Source organism: Delphinus delphis, chromosome 15 (assembly GCF_949987515.2).
Source record: "Delphinus delphis chromosome 15, mDelDel1.2, whole genome shotgun sequence".
NCBI classification, from domain to species: domain Eukaryota; kingdom Metazoa; phylum Chordata; class Mammalia; order Artiodactyla; family Delphinidae; genus Delphinus; species Delphinus delphis.
Window position 1 is genome coordinate 58,018,573 of NC_082697.1, and position 17,837 is coordinate 58,036,409.

Sequence of the window (17,837 nt, forward strand, 5' to 3'; positions counted from 1 at the left end):
GTCCTGGTTGGATATTAGCAAGACAGAACATTCCCCACCCAAGAAGGGCCTTGAAGGTCAAGCTCAGAGCCATTGACCAGAAGAGCCCCCTGAAGTCCAGCCAGCATCTGTGGGTGCACAGATCCCCCATAGATGCCTGTGTGACGCCCAAATATGGCTTCTCTAGTGATGTTAATAGTATAAATCCTGGCAGTTTTAACACTTGGGGGAAACACTCTAGCCCATGTCCTCTGCCAGAAGGAACCCCCTTCCTCCCACCCCTGCCCAAGGAGGGAAAATCCCCTGGGCCAGATCTGCTCTCTAGAATACCCTGTGTACTTTTCTGATGAAGTATCATAAAGAGGAAATCTGAGGGAAAGAGAAGATTCGGCCCTATCCTCAAGAACCTTCTGTCAAGAGGGGAAAAGGAGATGTGCCCACATGACCCAAGCAGAGAAAATCACAGGCCTTCTCTGTACCTCATCTCATCTGCTCCTCACAGAATCCCTGTGAAGTAAGTGGTATATCCATTTTTCAGATAAGGAAACTGAGGCTCAGAAAGGTCACCCAGAGCAGGGACCTCCGTCATCCCTGTAGCCAAGTGCCTGGCACCCAGTGGCCGCCAGGCAAATGCCAGGTGGAAGAATAAAAGAAGGAAGGGAAAGACGGAGCCTTCATATCCTGGGGAGGGGCCCAGAGCAGAGAAATCTTGGGGGTGGGGGGCACCTGGGCTTCTGAAGCCCAGGGTACCCTCCTTCATTGGCTGCTGGGCTTCTGAGTAGCAGGAAGGAGGGAGCCCCACCCAAAGTCCATTCTGTCTATCTCAAGTCTGTCTTGCAATGCATGGGGAAGAGCTTAGGTATTCAAATCTTTTCTTGGAAATCTCAAGTATTCCATTCGGCTGCCTCAGAATTAGGTTAACTTTATTTACTCATGCTAAACAGGGCCATTTTCTGAGAGGAAATTATGCAATGTCCTATGCAGATGTGGCATCTGGAGAGTGAGCGTCAAGATAAGTGTGGTTGCCAATGTGTTATAAAGATCAGATCGCTGTGCCTCTGGTGGCAGGCTGTGTGTCACTTGATAAGGGGATATGCCATGCTCTACCTGGAATTGCCGCTCACTTGGATTCAGATTCTGGTAATTACATTTCCACCGAGTTGTCTGTCTGTGAACTTTGTTGAGTGCAAAGAAGGAACAGGGAATAAAGCACTTGCAAGTGGCGCATCCTCATGTAGGCTCAGAACAGTCAGAGGGAGCTGCCCCACACACATCTAGACATGTGGCACAAGAAAAGTCAAATTCTTGCCCTTTGTCCTCCCAAGAAGAGAGTCTCTTGAAATTTTCCAAGGGGAATGGTGAAGACAGACAGGGGATGGGTTTTCTTGGCCACTTTGTGAAAATCAGTCACATTATTTTGCTAAACATGACATGTGCTTTCCAACCAAGAGTGAGGAAGCAGCCATGGCAAACCCATCCTCGGGAAGCAGGTAGAACTGAGCCCGAGCCCAGCTCTGTCCCCAGCCTGTGCGTCTGGCCTCCCCAGGCCTTCAGCTCCTTGTCTGAAAATGGCAGCAGGCCCTCCCTCCAGCTAGTTCTTGCTCCTGGGTCACTTAATAGTCACCAAGGCACCAACCCATCACACGGTAACTGCTTGAATAATTGCTGAATGAACAAATGGCAGACTTATCCACCCATATCAACAAAGTGAGTGTTGATGTAATATCCTCAGTGGCCCTGGAATCCACTGGGTGATGTTAAGATTCTACAAGGTTAAGAAATGCTACGAAGAACACTACAGGTACCCCTCAGGCCCCAACTCTTCCTGTTAAATTCAAACTCGGGAACCAAATAGATCTTCACGGCGAGAATTAATAATAACCTTTGATTGCCCAGCCTGAGTGTGTTACGCACGCTGCTGTGTACTTCTGCACCTTTCACAACAACCCTAGGTGGTCCGTTTTTCCCCCAACATTTTCTTTTAAAAAATTTCAAGCATGCAACCAAGATGACGGAATTGTATACGGAACACCCTGTACCCATCATCCACATTCTGCCACTAACAATGTACTGTACGGTTGACCCTTGAACAGCGGTGGGTCCACTTATACATAGATTTTTTTTCAATAAGTACTACCTCTATTTTCATTTTATAGATCTTTAAGTGTGGGGAAAAGTTTGTGTTGGATTAGAGATCACAGTATGTGGAATCAAAAGAACTAGGGTTTAAGTCCTGATTCTATCCAGTGTTCAGCTAGCTTCCTGCCCTTGGGTGCCATTTATCACTTCCTTTGTTTGGTTTTTTTTTCGTTTTTAATTTATTTTTATTTATCTTTGGCTGCATTGGGTCTTTGTTGCTGCGCACGGGCTTTAGTTGCAGCGAACGGGGGCTACTCTTCATTGCAGTGCACAGGCTTCTCATTGCGGTGGCTTCTCTTGTCACAGAGCATGAGCTCTAGGGGCACAGGCTTCAGTAGTTGTGGTGCGTGGGCTCGGGAGTTGTGGCTCGCGGGCTCTAGAGCGCAGGCTCAGTAGTTGTGGTGCATGGGCTTAGTTGCTCTGCGGCATGTGGGATCTTCCCAGACCAGCACTCAATCCCGTGTCCCCTGCATTGGCAGGTGGATTCTTAACCACTGCGCCACCAGGGAAGCCCCACTTCCTTTGTTTTTGAGGCAGAAAAAGCACTAAGTGGATTTTCAACTGCACAAGAGGTCCGCACCCCTAACCCCCTTGTTGTTCAAGGATCATCTGTACTTCTTTTATCACATGTCTACTCTTGTATCCAGCCATCAGCCCATCTTTTCTTTCTTTTTCCTTGTTATTTTTTTCTTTTTTGCAAAGTCAGCTGCAGACATCAGTACCCTTCTCCCTAAAAACATCAGCATACATATGGTACAGTAGAGCAAACAGGCCTTTTATTACCCTGGCCTACAGATGAGGCAACCAAAGCAGTCAGGAGCTCGGGGTCAACACAGCTAGAAAGTGGCAGAGCCACATCTCAACCTCAGGCAGCCTGGCTCGTGACTGTTCCCTGCAGCCATCCCTGCCTTTCGAGCTGTAGTTATGGGGTGGGGAGCAGAGCTAGGTGCCTTGGGAGTGTTTCAGGCAATTGTCTCTTGGAGCTCTGGGGGAGGGGCCGGTGGCAAGGACACCGAAGGCCAGGTCATCAGTGTGGGTTTGGGGATAGCCTGGTGATCATGGCTAAAATATTGGAGCCGAGCACTAGGTGACAGTTTCCCTGGGTGGTTGGGTTTCAGTACATATCCTAAGACCTGCATCCCTGATTGCTACACCCCCTTGCAAACCCGAGGAACACCTGTACCTTTCCCCCTTTATTCTTGGAGGGACAAGACTCATATACCTGGCAGTAGAAATTGCCAAGACCTGCTCTCCATCCAGGAAATATCACACTTTACATCTGCCCTGTGCCGTGCTGGGAAGGAAGGCTTTAGGGAGCTTCAAAGAAGACACAGTAATTGATTGCTACTTGCAGCAAATAACCCATAAGCTGTTGCTGGGTTGATGGAGAAACAGTTACTTAATTTTCTTCAAAGGATTGATTGGACTGTCAGGAAACGCAGCCAACCTAATTGAGTGTGTGCTGGTTCACACCCTAAGTGGGAACCGTCACATCTCTTTCTCCTTTTGATTTCGGAATGTCATGGGCCGTGCGTGGAGTCTCCTCTTGGTGCTCAGAAGGCTCCAGAAGGTCTGGGTGTCACCCGTACAGGACCATTCTCCTCCTTTCTGGGTCTGTAGAATCACCAGGGCCCGGTTCCCTGTCACCCAGCTCTGCCGGGTTACATTTGAATCAGCACAAGACTTCCTTTTCTTGGCACTCAGAGTAGCTCCCAAGGAAATGCATGTGACTTTCTCATGCCCCGGAACGGCTATCGTTTTCAGTTTTGTAGCAGATGTTGATGGAGTGGTGACATCTGGGAGATGGATTGCAGTTTCCCAGAGGGCATCTGGTGGACTGCCTTGTACCGCCTGTGCCTCCCTCTCCTCCCAGACCTCCCCCAGAGAGCCTGATGGGGCCCGATGATTCATCAGCTGCTTCCCAGCCCTGCATTACTGGTTAAGGCCTCTCCCCTCAGCTGCATCCTGTCATCAGAGAGCCACGCCAGGCTGGTTTTCCGTGGAGTGGCTGTCAAAGCTGTATTCAGTGCCACAGGGTACCTTCTCTGTCTCAAAGGGCTGCCATCTGCCCACTAGTCTGAAGGCTTCATGAGGGCAGGGGCTCGGCCCATCCTGCTCGCACTGTATCCCTGCACCTGAATGGAGCCCCAGGGCGGCAGGTACCCAGCGTGCCAGAAAGAGGAGGTCCCAGGGCTGCCACTAGAAGGGGCCGCCAAGTGCCTGGTGAAGGGGGACCTTGCCCAGGAGCACACAGCCGGTTCACGCCATCAGCCACCATGAGATCAAACCCCTGGGACCTGCCTGCAGAGAGCTCTGGTCATTCGACTGTCCCCCTGCTGGACCCAACCAGTATCCTTCACCCTTCAGATCTAGCCGGGATCAGGGGTGCCCCCTTCTCTGAGGGAAACAGGGGTCGCTGCTCTCTCTGGCCCCATCCTGAAGACTAAAACCCCAGGTCACAATCAGCTTGTTCAGGCTGCATGTTCCCTCTGGCTTCATAGCTCATCACATTGTGTCAGCCATGTGCCGTTGGGGATGTTACTTGACATCCTGCAGTTTGTGTCCTTGGGAATCAGTGAACCCGCCTCATAGGATCCCAGGAGCTTGTCAAGTTGGAGCTCAGTGCCTGGCCCACAGAAGCACTGGGTGTGGTGTCAGCACAGAACTGCTGGGGGCAGGGGAGGGGGCCCTGTCCAAAGACAGCCCTGACAGTCTTTCAGCATGTGGTTTTTGAGAACCACAGGCCCGAATGGCCCGGCGTCCCCCCTGGACGCGGCCACCAGCTCCCAGGGAAGTCAGGCATCTCCATGTCTTAGCTCTCCCTGCGAGGGCCCATGGTCCCCTGCAGTTTCTTCCTCACTAATCCCTGGCACACCTGCAGGTCTGGAAGAGAAACCCAGCCTGCTCTTGGATCCAGAGAGAGGCCAGGACCACACATTCCTTGCAAAAGGACTCAGATGCTTTTCTGCTCACAAAGGAAATCCTGGTCTCCTATTAGCTGTGAAAGGTCCCTGTGGGCCTGTTATCTTAGAATCCCAGGGTAAGCCTGCCTTTCTCAAGGAATCTGTACCTTGTTCCCAGCCCTTCCTGACCTCTGATTAACAGAAGGCACCTGAAAGACTTGGTAGTGTTTACAGAGTTGGTAATCTAAACTCCAGCTGTGGTGGTGTTCCAAGAATTGGACCTAAAGCCCAGGGTATTGGATTTCAAAGCGCTGGAATTCAGCTGGCCCAGAAATCCCACTGTAAGGATAAAGACCTCGATTCTAAATGTATCTGCAGCCACCAAGCCAAGAATTAAATTACGGTATTGGCATCCATACTTTATTATGAAGGGATCATTTAAATACAGCAAAAGTCAATCAGCCCCATTTATTGCTCAGTAATGAGCTATGGCCTGTCAGAGGGAGCTGTGGAGGAAGAAGGCTTCAGCCCGGGGGGGCTAAGAGGACAGCCGTTGCAAAGTCCTTTGCCTTCAGTAGGGGAGGACCAGAAGATGTTAGCATCTCTGCATCCAGTGATAAATACTTCTTCATCGCCTGCCACTGCCCAGCCCCGCTCCTGTGGGTACAACAGTGAGTGAGACAGGTCAGGCCCTGCCTTCTTGGGGCTTCTGTCCAGATAGGGAGCAGGCCCCAACCAGGGAGGAAGGAGTAAACGGGACCCTTGGAGGCTGGCAGGCGTTAGGGATCAGCAGGGGGCTAAGGTGGGTAGATGTGGTGGAGAGTGAAGGGGTGGCTGGGTCCATCACCCCACAAGAGTTCTGAGAAACAGCCAAAAGCCATGATTTAGTTTCTCCCTCTGAAGAGCCTTAGTCTAGAGCCTGCATCCAGCAAGCGTGACTTTACCTCAGGCGGAGGGGTTCTGACCAGTGAGTCAGGGCTCCAGAAAAAGTCAGGGCACTTCCAGGCAACAACCACTGCTGTGCTGGGTGCGGCCCCAGGCCTCCCTCAGATCTCTTGATGGTCCTGCCAGGGTTATAAGTAACCTGAGATGCAGAGAGGGAGGTGGCTTGTCCAGGGTCACACAGCTTTTAATGGCAGAGCTGGGATTTAAACCCAGGTCTCTACAGCTCCAAAACCCAAGCCGTTCTTACCCAGACAAGTTGCCCTGATTCTGCACTTCATGGCAAGGTGGCTCTTTCAAGCTTTTTCCTCTTCTCCTCCTCTCTCCCAGCATCTTAAACTTCTGTTGGAAAATGGCTGCACTCCTTTCCCTTCATGCTGCTAAACACTGCAGGACCTTTCGTGCATCCACATCAGCCCTGGGCTGTTTCTCCAGGCTGGTCCTCCATGGTGTGGTGTGCAGCCCCTTGGTGGTGCTGGAAGAATTTTAGAATTTTAAGTGTGCCTGGATACAGTACTAAATTACACTAAATCACAGTTGCAATTCTCTATTGCTGAGTAACAAACCACCTTAAAATTCAGTGGCTTAAAACAACTACCGTCATTCACTTTGCTCACAGATCTATAATTTGCCCAGGGCTCAGTGGGAATAGCTTATCTCTGCTACACATGGTACCAGCTGGGGACTAGAGGATCAGCTGGGGGCTGTGGGTCCAGGGCCTTGGTTTCTCTCAGTCGGTGTCTCCATGGTTGCTTGGGCTTCCTCACAGCATGGCGGATAGGTTCCAAGAGCATTTTCATGACCTTGCTTAGAAATCATACAGGATCGCCTCCACTGTACTCTGTTGGTCTAGGCAATCACAGAGGCCCACCCAGGTTCAAGGAGAAGGGACACAGACACTACAACCTGATGGGAGGAGGGTCAAGGTCACACTGTAAGAAGAGCACATAGTGGGGGAGCTATTGCTGTGGCCAACCATAGAAAGTATAGTCCACAAGAAAATACGTTTCAGTGCCCCTCGGGTCCTTTCTGTTACATCAAGGAGAAGGTCTCAGATTGGTACTCGTTTGTCTTAGAACTTCTCTAACTCCTGGGACTCCCTTTTTATCAAAAGAGCAGGCTTTAGGCTATAATTTAATAAAAAGATCTTTTCAATCTATTTTCATGGTCACCTTATTTATTATAAGTAATTCAGCTTTTCCATTCATTGTAATGATAGGAAGTTAACTTTTAAAATAAATTTATTTTGGTAAAACATGAGTGCTTTCAAGAGGAAAATTAAGGACAAGTTCTACTTTGCTGCTCTAGATTTACTCTCACCTGAGCATATGAATAGGAGGTTCCTTTGTCTGTTGTAGCAAAAGTTTATAAACAACCTGAATGGCCATCAGCTGGAGAGCTGTGACATCATTAAGAGTCACGACTGCAGTGGGAGAGAATGCAGCTATGAAAAATAGTGAGGCACGTCCCTGCGTGCTGATGTATCACCAAAACGCAGGCTTCATTGGTAAAAGCAAAGGGTGTATGTGGCATCTGTGAAAGGCAAGGCAGGGGGTGGGGGGTACAGCTACATGTCCACTTGGAAATGCAGAGTGGACAGATAACAAGACATCAGTAGTGGTTGCCTCTGCAGAAGAGGACTGGGGAGATTTACCATCCACTATAAAAAATTCCACATCTTTTTTTTGTTTTTGAAAATTGACCCGTTTCAATCTCTTGAAAACAAAAACACGACACAACATCAGTTTTGTTTTTTTTGTTTCGTTTTCTTTTGTTTTGCCATCTACAATTCAGTTATATCTAAATTCTAAGACCAGAGTCCCCTGCCCAGAAGCAAAGAAAAAATTCCACACCTTTTAAAATAGGAACATGCTAATGTATTATTTATTCAAAGAGATTGATAAGCTTAATGTCTTCAAATAGAATAAAGTGACAAATCTTTCCCCCTTTCAAATAAATGAACCGAAAGGCAGTGCCTAAGGGTAGGAGGAACACATCACCCCTCCCTGGAGGGAGGTTCCTTCTGGTCCTGGGGTGCAGTGGAGACGTCTGTCATCCCACCTGCTCTGCCCCTAGGGCCCGGTCCCTCCCCACATGGAGACTTGGTCTCCATTATGGTTTGTGGTCCCGAGCCCCAGCATCCCTGCCGGCCCCCAAGCCCCTTGCGGCAGTGCCAAGCCTCATTCTTCACGGTCTGGTTCCCTAATACAGGATCTAACACCCACACGTTTGTTGAGCTGGATGCCAGAGCTCTTCAGCTCACACATCTGGCCAGTTTGGAAACGTGCACACCTGTGTGCCCAGAGGCGCTGCCGGTTTCTTGCCGTTGCCCTGGTCTCAATGATGGTCACTGCACTTAGGGACCAGGGAGAGCCGGCCGGCCGACAGCTGGGCCTGGTGCTGCTTCCCAACCCTGGCTGGGCCCCGGAAGGACCTGAGGCCCTTTGTGTAGGAGAGTCACTTTTTTTTAAATTTAAGTACACAAACAACATACCTCTTGGAAAAATCAGAACACTGCATATAAATTAAAACGACTTGACCCCTCACCCACAGTCCCACCTCCTCCCCTCCAAAGAGATAATCACTCTGCACCCTGCCAGACATTTTCTTAAACTTTTCTTTTACACACACATACTTGAGTCCATAGAAAATATGCAGTGTGATTTTGTGTGGTTTGATTTTATACAGATTGTGTCATGCTGCATGTGTCATGCTGCAACATTTTCCACTCAGCAGCACGTTCTTGAGACTAAACCTTGTTGAAACATCTAGAGATCTCATTCCTTCCTTGTTATTGCCATATGTTTTTACACCGAATAAACATACATTTTTTAAAAAAGCTTTCCCTTCTCACCAGACATCTGGGTCATTACAGACCGAAATCCAGCTGTCAACATCCTTGTTCCTGTCTCTCAGCCCACGCGTGTGTCTTCCTGGGAACATACCAATTGCCGGGTCATAGAGTGTGAAACTTCCAGTTTTAATAAATAATGCTGATTTGCCCTTCAAAATGGCTACGTTAATTAATTCTACAAGCAGCGTTTGAGAATGTCAGTTTTTCTGTGGCCTCCCCAGTACCTGATGTTATCAGCCATTTTTATTTTTGCCAGTGCGGTGGGATCCAGTTCTCATTTGTCTCCTGATTTAGCACAAGGGGGAGCACCTGTGTGTGTGTTCATTCTCTTGTCTGTGAATGGCCTGTGGAGTTCTTCATATTTTCTCCTTTATTCATCTTTTGCCTTTTAAAGGTATTTTGCAAATATTTCCCCTCGTCTGTTTGTGGGCTCGTCTGTTATCCGTGAGGTAAATTTTAATTTTGAGGTAGTTTATCAGCCTTACACTTATTTATTCATATGTGTGGATCCTCGTTTCTTTTTTAGAGAAATCCTTCCCTAAGGTCATATGGATAGTCTGATAAATTTCTGTCAGTTTAAAAACTAAAGCCCTCGGCCCCACCCCTTTTGAAGTCAAGTTGGTGGGGGAAGGACGCAGGAGACCCAGGTGGGCCGAGAGATTTGAGCAGTGCCAGTGTAGGGGTCGCCCGTCACCTGCACGGGCCTCCCCCGACCACAAGCCAGTCCTGAGAGGCCGCCACGCACCCCGACATAGCCGCCCGCTTCTGAGTCCTCCCCACAAGCCTGCATCCCTCGCTCCCGCTACCTGGGTACCCGGCACGCCTCCGCCCGGCTCAGAGTGAAATCCACGGGCGCCTGCTCGCAGGCAGCAGGTGAAGGACTTGGACCGTGGGCAGAGCTGGGCCCCGTTCCACAGCTCTCTCTCCTGGGTCCTCCTCCGACGGGAATGCTCACAGCCAGCATGTGGAGCAGCTGAGGGGAGAGCCCAGGGGGTGAAGGCGTTTCCTAAGATGCCGCCCCAGGGGCCCGCAGATGTCACCCCAGCCAGACTCCCTTGATCTCTCTGCAGGGTACCCATATGCCCTTCTGTTAGTCCACGGAAGCCGCTTCATTTCTCCTTAACTGCCCCCACAGCTGCTGAAAAGCCAAGGGCTCCCTCCCTCTTGGAGCCATCCTGTCTCACTGGTGACGGTTGCCTCTTAGTTTTCTTACAAAATCTCTCACGGGGCTTTGATGTCTCAATTGCATTTCTGAAAGTTGTTCCACTTTGGGGTTTTGTCCTTCCTTTTTTGTTCTTTGTGGCAGAGGTGGTAGGTCTATTTTTGCCCCTGAAGTCCCTAAGGCCCCTGGGCTTTGTAAAGGGGGTTGCCTGCCGACAGACCCCACTGACACCAACGCCCTGGCTGTGCCCGCTTTCCCGGCTCTCACCCGCACATGAACCTCTTCTGTGAATGTGGGGAAAGAAGAGCCAGGTTGTCCTGTTGAGGGGGGAAGGGAAGGGGGAGAGAAAGAGAAAGGAAAAAGGAAAGAAAAGGCATCCTTTATGAGTTTAGTTTTCTCTTTTTAAAAAGTAAAAGATTCTAATTGGGGAACATGTTTTAAGTATTGAGTAAAGAAAATAAACTCTACCTACCACAAAGAAAATGTTTGTAAGAAAGAGTGTGAGGACTTCCATTTCTGATAATACAGAAGACTAGTGTCTTCCATGTGGAACTAGAAATTCTGGATACAGTCATTTTTAGAACTCTTCTTAAATACTTGGCTGGACCCTTGGGAAAGGGAGGACGTTTCTTGCCCTCAATAAGGGAATGTGCAATCCAGACCGTTGAGCCTGTCTGGTGCTGGTGTTTGCCACGGGGTATCTGGCTGTGCCGGGTGGTCATATGCTGGGGAGGAAAGACAGAAACACAAGGTCTTTCAAAGCTGAGACGATAGACCGGAAGGCATCCCATGAAGCCAGGATCTCAGACGGATTATGCTCTCAGAGGGTTAAACTGAGGTAGTGTGGGAGGTGGGGGGAGGGGGAAGAGGAGGGAGGGGAAAAGAAGATGGCAGAGGAGAAATGTACCTATCATCCCTTAGACCTAAATGAAAAGTAAAAATGGAGAGGGGGTGTGTGGCGAAACCTTGGCAAAATACCTGAGCCCAAGGGTTTTTTGTTGTTGTTTTGTTTGTTTATAAATTTATTTATTTTATTCATTTATTTTTGGCTGCGTTGGGCCTTCGTTTCCGCATGCAGGCTTTTTCTAGTTGCGGCGAGCAGTGACTACTCTTCATTGCGGTGCGCGGGCTTCTCATTGCAGTGGCTTCTCTTGTTGCCGAGCACGGGCTCCAGGCATGCAGGCTTCAGTAGTTGCGGCACGCAGGCTCAGTAGTTGTGGCTCGTGGGCTCCAGAGCACAGGCTCAGTAGCTGTGGCGCACGGGCTCAGTTGCTCCGCGGCATGTGGAGTCTTCCCGGACCAGGGCTCAAACCCGTGTCCCCTGCATTGACAGGTGGATTCTTAACCACTGCGCCACCAGGGAAGCCCCTGAGCCCAACTTTGTCACATGTGCTTGGGGCCAGAATTGTTACTATCTGTGTTACCTTTCCCCCCAACCGGCCACCAATAAAATGAAGCCAAATATTAGGTCACAGAACGTATTGGGGTGATGAAAGTGTTCTACAACTGGAGTGTCACCGTCAGTGCACAGCTGTAAATTTACTAAAACTCAAACTGTACACTTAAAATGGGACAATTTTATGGTATATAAATTATCCCTCAATAAAGCTGTTTACGAAAAAAAAACCCACCTACCATTCTTCTAATCAGGACTGTCGTTTTTTTTTGTTTGTTTTTTTTTTTTTTTTTTTGCGGAACGTGAACCTCTCGCTGTTGTGGCCTCTCCCGTTGCGGAGCACAGGCTCCGGACGCGCAGGCTCAACAGCCATGGCTCACGGGCCCAGCCGCTCTGTGGCATGTGGGATCTTCCCGGACCGGGGCACGAACCCGTGTCCCCTGCATCGGCAGGCGGACTCTCAACCACTGCGCCACCAGGGAAGCCCTCAGGACTGTCTTTTAATGTTTCGGTATATTTCTCTGTGCTTGTATTTCTTTGTAGGGATACTTTTTTTTTTAACATATCAACATCATAGTTATAAAGTTTTTATCACCTTGTTCATTTAAAATTGTAATGTCTTTTCCAATGCCATTGCAGTTATTTGTAAATAGGATTTTTTACTTGGGTCTGTAATACGTATTTCAAAAGTACATGTTGAATACTTTCTCATTTTAAAATAATTTCAAGTAATACAGTGGTATAGAGGGCAAAAATTAAAGTTCTCCTGTTGATACCACAGACACACACACACACACACACACACACTCTCCCACCCACCCCAGTTCTCACTTCCCTCCCCATAGGTAACCACAGTTCACAGTTTAGTTAAACATAATTTTTAAATGGGTATATAATTTTCCATATGATGGGAAAAAAATCATACTCAAGTGGTTCCCCTATTTGGGGGCATTTAGGTTGTTTCCTAGTTCAGCTGTTTCTTTTAAAACATGTTACAGAGGGGCTTCCCTGGTGGCACAGTGGTTGAGAGTCCGCCTGCCGATGCAGGGGACATGGGTTCGTGCCCCGGTCCGGGAAGATCCCACATGCCACAGAGCGGCTGGGCCCGTGAGCCATGGCCGTTGAGCCTGCGCGTCCGGAGCCTGTGCTCCACAACGGGAGAGGCCACAACAGTGAGAGGCCCACATACCACCAAAAAAAAAAAAAAACATGTTACAGAGGGTTTCACTGGAGGGAACTCAAAGCAGACTGTATATTTAATGGCCCTGCGTTACTCTGGTGATTTCAAAGCCATCAAGGACAAGCAGTAAATTAGACCTCAAATCTGGGAGTAACTTCCAGCTAAGAGAAGGGACCGAGCATAAGCTGAGGACCCCCTGCTAAATGCTTTACCTACCTGTTCTCATTTTAAGGCATCAGACATCTCAAGATAGGGGACATTATTCCCATTTTACAGATGGGAAACCGTGGTTTAGAGAGGCCAAGAGCCTTGCCCCAGATGGCGCATCATCTAGTGTAGAGCTCGGCTCTAAGTTGTCAGACACCAAACTGAGGTCTTGGTGATTCTATAACCGAGCGAGGGGCTCTTCCTTTCCTGTCTTCACTTAATCTAGGTGAACGCCGTCACAGGTGTAAACCACCAGCGCCTGCAGGGAAGCACTGAAATGTTACTGGGATTCCGGATTTGTTGGTTATTTTTTTAGCTACAGGTGCAGTGCCTAATCCACAGCTAACATTGTACTGATGCTTTATGTACTTTATCTGAGTTAGTCCTCACAAACAGTGCTTTGAGTGGGAGGGGCATGATCCCCATTTTTCAGATGAGGAATCTGAAGCCCAGAGAGGTACAGTAAGTTGCCTACCATGACTTGGAGGAGGGACTCAGACCCAGGTGTGTGTGACTTCCAGCCCAGGCTCCGGTGCCAAGCTGCATTGCCCGGCAGAACACAAGTCAGCTGGAGTGTGTCCGTCAAGCTGGGCAGCGGACTGCACCTCACTATGCTCTCTGTCCCCCTCTACCACAGACAACAGCGACCTGATCGCGTGCACGGTGATCACCAAGGATGGCAGCATGCTCCAGCGGTTCCTGGCTGTCGACATTTACCAGATGAGTTTGGTGGAGCCTGACGTGTCCAGGCTGGGCTGGGGAGTGGTCAAGTTCGCAGGCCTTCTGCAGGTACGATGGCCGAGAGCTCCGGAAGCTCTTCTCGGTCGGCTGTACAAACACCCACAAAAGTGTCATCTTTACGGTCAAGTTCTAATGACATAAGGGCCACATGAACAGATTATCATTGACAAAAGTTAGAATACCTCACAGATAAGAGCCTAGTCCCCTTTGACCAAAACCCAATTCTGACTCCTCTCATCCATTATCAGATACGGTGCTTTGCTGAATATGTGTATGACTATAACTACATGTACTGTTTTTAAAAATTGTACAACATATAGTTGGAATGGGGTGTGTGTGTGTGTGTATTTTTTATCCTGTCACATTGAATGTATTGTAAACTTCGCTTTTTTCACTCAACTAATGTTCTGGAGAACTGACTGTGTTAGTCTCTGCAGGCTTACTGGTGTTCTTTTAACCGCTTCCTGACCACACACCAAGGCAGAGTTAGCCAGCACCCTGTGGCTGCTTCCAGCTTTTTACCCTTACAGACAGTGCTGCCGTGAACAGAATTGCCCTGACTTCCTCATGCACTTGGGCCAACGTTTCCCTAGGGAAGATACCAAGAAGTTGGGCTGTGCCTATTTCCTCTCTAGAATGATTGTTGCCACTGGTGATTTATGGACGTTCCTGTGTCCTCCACCTCTCCAGCAGGCCTGGGCTCTAAACTGTCAAACGTCAAGCTGGAGCGTGGGTTTTCTTAATGTTTGTCTAAATGATGGGTGACTAATGCCAGCTAATTGGTCGAATGAAGCGTGGAACCAGATGAGTTGAAAACAGCCTCCAGCTCACGCCCTCCCCAACCATCACCCCCGCCAGACCCCTGGGCCCTGAGTTGCCCTGCGCTGAGTCCGTTTCCTTGCTGGGCAGTCCTGGTTGCTGGCAAGGCCTTGCTGGGGCGACCCACATCCACCTCTCCAGGGCAACCCACTCCCCAAGAGGACCACCCACGTGTTTGAGGATGCTGTTGCAACCATTTCCCAGCCTCCTCTTTTTCAAGATCTTTCCATTTAAAAAAGGTCTTTTACAGAAGGTGGTGTGAGAAGCAGCTATCTGAAGAACCTCTCATTTAGAAAAAGACTTCCACGTACGAGACTGTCCATTAGGTGACTTAGTGCTTCTTATTTATCTAGGTTTATGATCAATTTCCTTTAGAATTTAGTGTCAGGAAAGTGTTTTTATCCCTCAAAGGATTAACACATGTCGTCCCTCAGACAATGAAAGGCACATAAACCTTTTCTTTTGGTTGTCTTCCAGTAGCTTCCATTTGTCAGGCCATTATTACATGCCAGCCTCTCTCTCCGTCTTAAAAGCATAATATCTCATCTAATTCCCACTGCAACATTTTGTGCCAGATTGAATGCCTGTGAACAGTATCTGTCTTGCTTCATGAGCCTTTTCAACATTTTCCCCACCTTTCTGACTTTCATGTCTGTCTCCTGTCTCCTGCTTTTATCTCAAACCTTACTTAGTGGGAAGCAAATTCTTTGCACAGAATCCAATCTGAGGTTTTAGATTGGATTTGTCCTGAGGATACTTGCTGTACGTGAGTTCTCCTCTACCTTTCAAGTGTAACTTTCTTCAAACGTCTGCTAAGTGGTCCTCCCCTGTTCCTTTCTCGGAGTTAGCTATTTCCTTTAGGGACCAGGAATTTGTCAGAGACATACAAATGGGAGCTAAGGATGCCCCCTTCTTAAGAGAAGCAAGGAAGGAATTGTTACGCTGGAGGAGATCACACTGGAAAGGACTAGGAACTTGGGTTTGTTATCTCTAGTTCTCCGAAGCAAGAATTGTTGGAGTCTGTTGGGCTCCCTGAGGCCCCATGTAGAGGCTGGTGTCCCGTGTGTTTACTAGCTGCCTCAAGTTCTCGCGGGGATGGAACCGGCCGCCACGGCCAGCATCAGCCACTTGAGCTGTCTGTGCTTCCCACCGCTCACTTCCCGCCAGGCCTGGCCTGGCCTGGTTTGTGCCCATCCTTGACTCTCTCAGACTTGGGGGGCTGATGGTCTCCTCCAGAGCAAAAGCAAAGTTCAATCTGGGGGACCTCATTCTAGATGAGACGTGAATCCACAGCTTCCGAGCAGCTACCTTCCCCCTGAACCTAACAGACACCCTTTCTTTGGCCTCCTCCCCCCGCAGGACATGCAGGTGACTGGCGTGGAGGACGACAGCCGCGCCCTGAATATCACCATCCACAAGCCTGCATCCAGCCCCCATTCCAAGCCCTTCCCCATCCTGCAGGCCACCTTCGTCTTCTCGGACCACATCCGCTGCATCATCGCCAAGCAGCGCCTGGCCAAGGGCCGCATCCAGGCGAGACGCATGAAGATGCAGAGAATAGCTGGTGAGTGCAGCCCCGGCGGGTGTCCTCTCGGCAGTGGGGCAGCAGCTGCCGCAGGCCATTAGCATGACTCTCGCGTTGACCTTGAGAACCCTTGTGACTCCTCTAGAAGAGGAAACGTATGGTTCAGGAATGAGTTGTGTTTTGGTGAGAGAATGGAGAACCTTGAGTGTTTGGTTTCTACAAGTCTAGGGCTGCTTGGAAGAGGCAAGCCCTCCCTCCCAGGCAAGAGGCAGCTGTCAGTGTGGGACGACGGTTCTCCCTCCCGCACACGGACGTTCTCTAGCGTATGCCTGCAAAGCGCTTCGACGTTCCTCTGCCACCTCTGACCCTTAAAACAACCCTTGAGATGAGTAGGGCCTGTTCTGCCCATTTTACAGAAGAGTAAACTGAGGCTCAGTGACTTGCCCACAGCCACGCAGGCAGTTAGTTGGCAGAACCCAAACACAGAACTTCCTACACTAAAGCCCATCCCTTCCTCCTCTCCGTTCCCAGCTCTCATGAGAGGCAGCCCTGCCTGGTGAGGGGCCGTAACCCAGCACTGGATTCGGAAGTGTTATTTCACATTGCACCGGGACTGTGGTGAATCTGTGAGGTGGCCCTACACCGCCCAGTGTCAGGAAGACCCCAGCTTTCTTAGAAGTGAGGGCACTGAAATGAGGGCATTCCCTTCATCAGGGTGGAAGGCACAGCGTCCTCCTCGGGGAAAAGGCGTTCTGTCAACTCCTAAAATCACGAACAGCCTTTCACAAGAAACCAGTGCCTTTCAGCTCAAGCACCAGTGGTCGTTCTGGTGTGGTCACTGGGAGGCTTTCCAGTCCACTGGGAGAGAAGGGGAGCGTTCTCGAGGGGTCACCTAAAAAGAAACACTTGGAGGGCAGGGTTTCTGGATATCGCGAACTCAGTCATTTCCTGCACGTGCCCCGTTGATTTGCGCAGGCTTGCATCCCATATAGTCCTCATCTTATTTCTCACTTAGCTGAAACTTGGCCTCCAAAATCATTACAGAAGCATTTTGTAATGTGCAAAGTGACTTAAATCATTCAGTCCTTTCTCTTAAGATTTATTTCCAGAGGGTTGTTTGTTTTTTTTTAATGTAAAGCAATTTCTCACAGCTGGCATCAAGGCTAAATATTTCATTTGAAAATTGAGAATTATGCCGTAAAGTGGCTGTTAGAACTAACGCCTTGGGTATTTCTCACATTGATTTTAAAAAGCCCCTCCAAATTGCTGTATCGTGAGATTTCTGCGTGGAAGAGAGGACAGCAACAGAGACACACACACTCATAAATACACAGGCACACGTGCGTGTAAGTTCTGTCTCACACACTCTTCCCCACACGCATAGATTTATGAACTTTCACAGCAGAATTGGCCCCGTTTGCTTTGGGGTCTGAAACTGTACCCAGGGCTAAGCCTTGGTAGGGTCTTTAGTGTATGGAAGCCAAGAATCCGAGGTGAAGATGGGCCTGGCGTTCATCTCTGAACCACTCTGTAGGCACTGCTTGTGTTATGAGCCTCAGGCGGGACCCTTGGTGTCACGCTGGTCTCCCCAGCTCGAGGCTGCTGGCTGCCTGCTTGGCATTGTCCGAGGGATGTGCCTGGCAGGGATGTGGCCACACCTGCTACAGCCGTGCCACCCAAAATCTTGTCACCTACATTCCCATCCCACGCACGTGCTGAGCTTGAACCACGGGTTTGTTTGAACGTAGCCCTCCTGGACCTCCCGATCCAGCCGACAACTGAAGTCCTGGGGTTTGGTCTCAGCTCGTCCTCTACCCAGCACCTGCCTTTCCGCTTCTACGACCAGTGCCGCCGGGGCAGCAGCGACCCCACAGTACAGCGCTCTGTGTTTGCGTCGGTGGACAAGGTGCCAGGTAAGCCGGCCCCCACCCTGTGCCACCTCCTGTCCCCTCCGGGGAGCGGGAGAGGGGTGGTTCCAGGACCTTCTCTG

General features: G+C 49.6%; 1 protein-coding gene across 4 annotated transcripts in view; it reads left to right on the forward strand.

Moving 5' to 3' along the window:
* Window positions 1-17,837, forward strand: part of CLEC16A (C-type lectin domain containing 16A) — a 209,942-nt gene that overhangs the window by 139,831 nt on the left and 52,274 nt on the right. For all 4 annotated transcript variants that reach the window (XM_060031745.1, XM_060031747.1, XM_060031746.1 and 1 more), the window contains exons 19-21: window positions 13,400-13,551; window positions 15,682-15,886; window positions 17,596-17,760. In XM_060031745.1, the coding sequence (XP_059887728.1) occupies window positions 13,400-13,551; window positions 15,682-15,886; window positions 17,596-17,760 (522 nt within the window). The remainder of the gene's footprint in view (window positions 1-13,399; window positions 13,552-15,681; window positions 15,887-17,595; window positions 17,761-17,837) is intronic.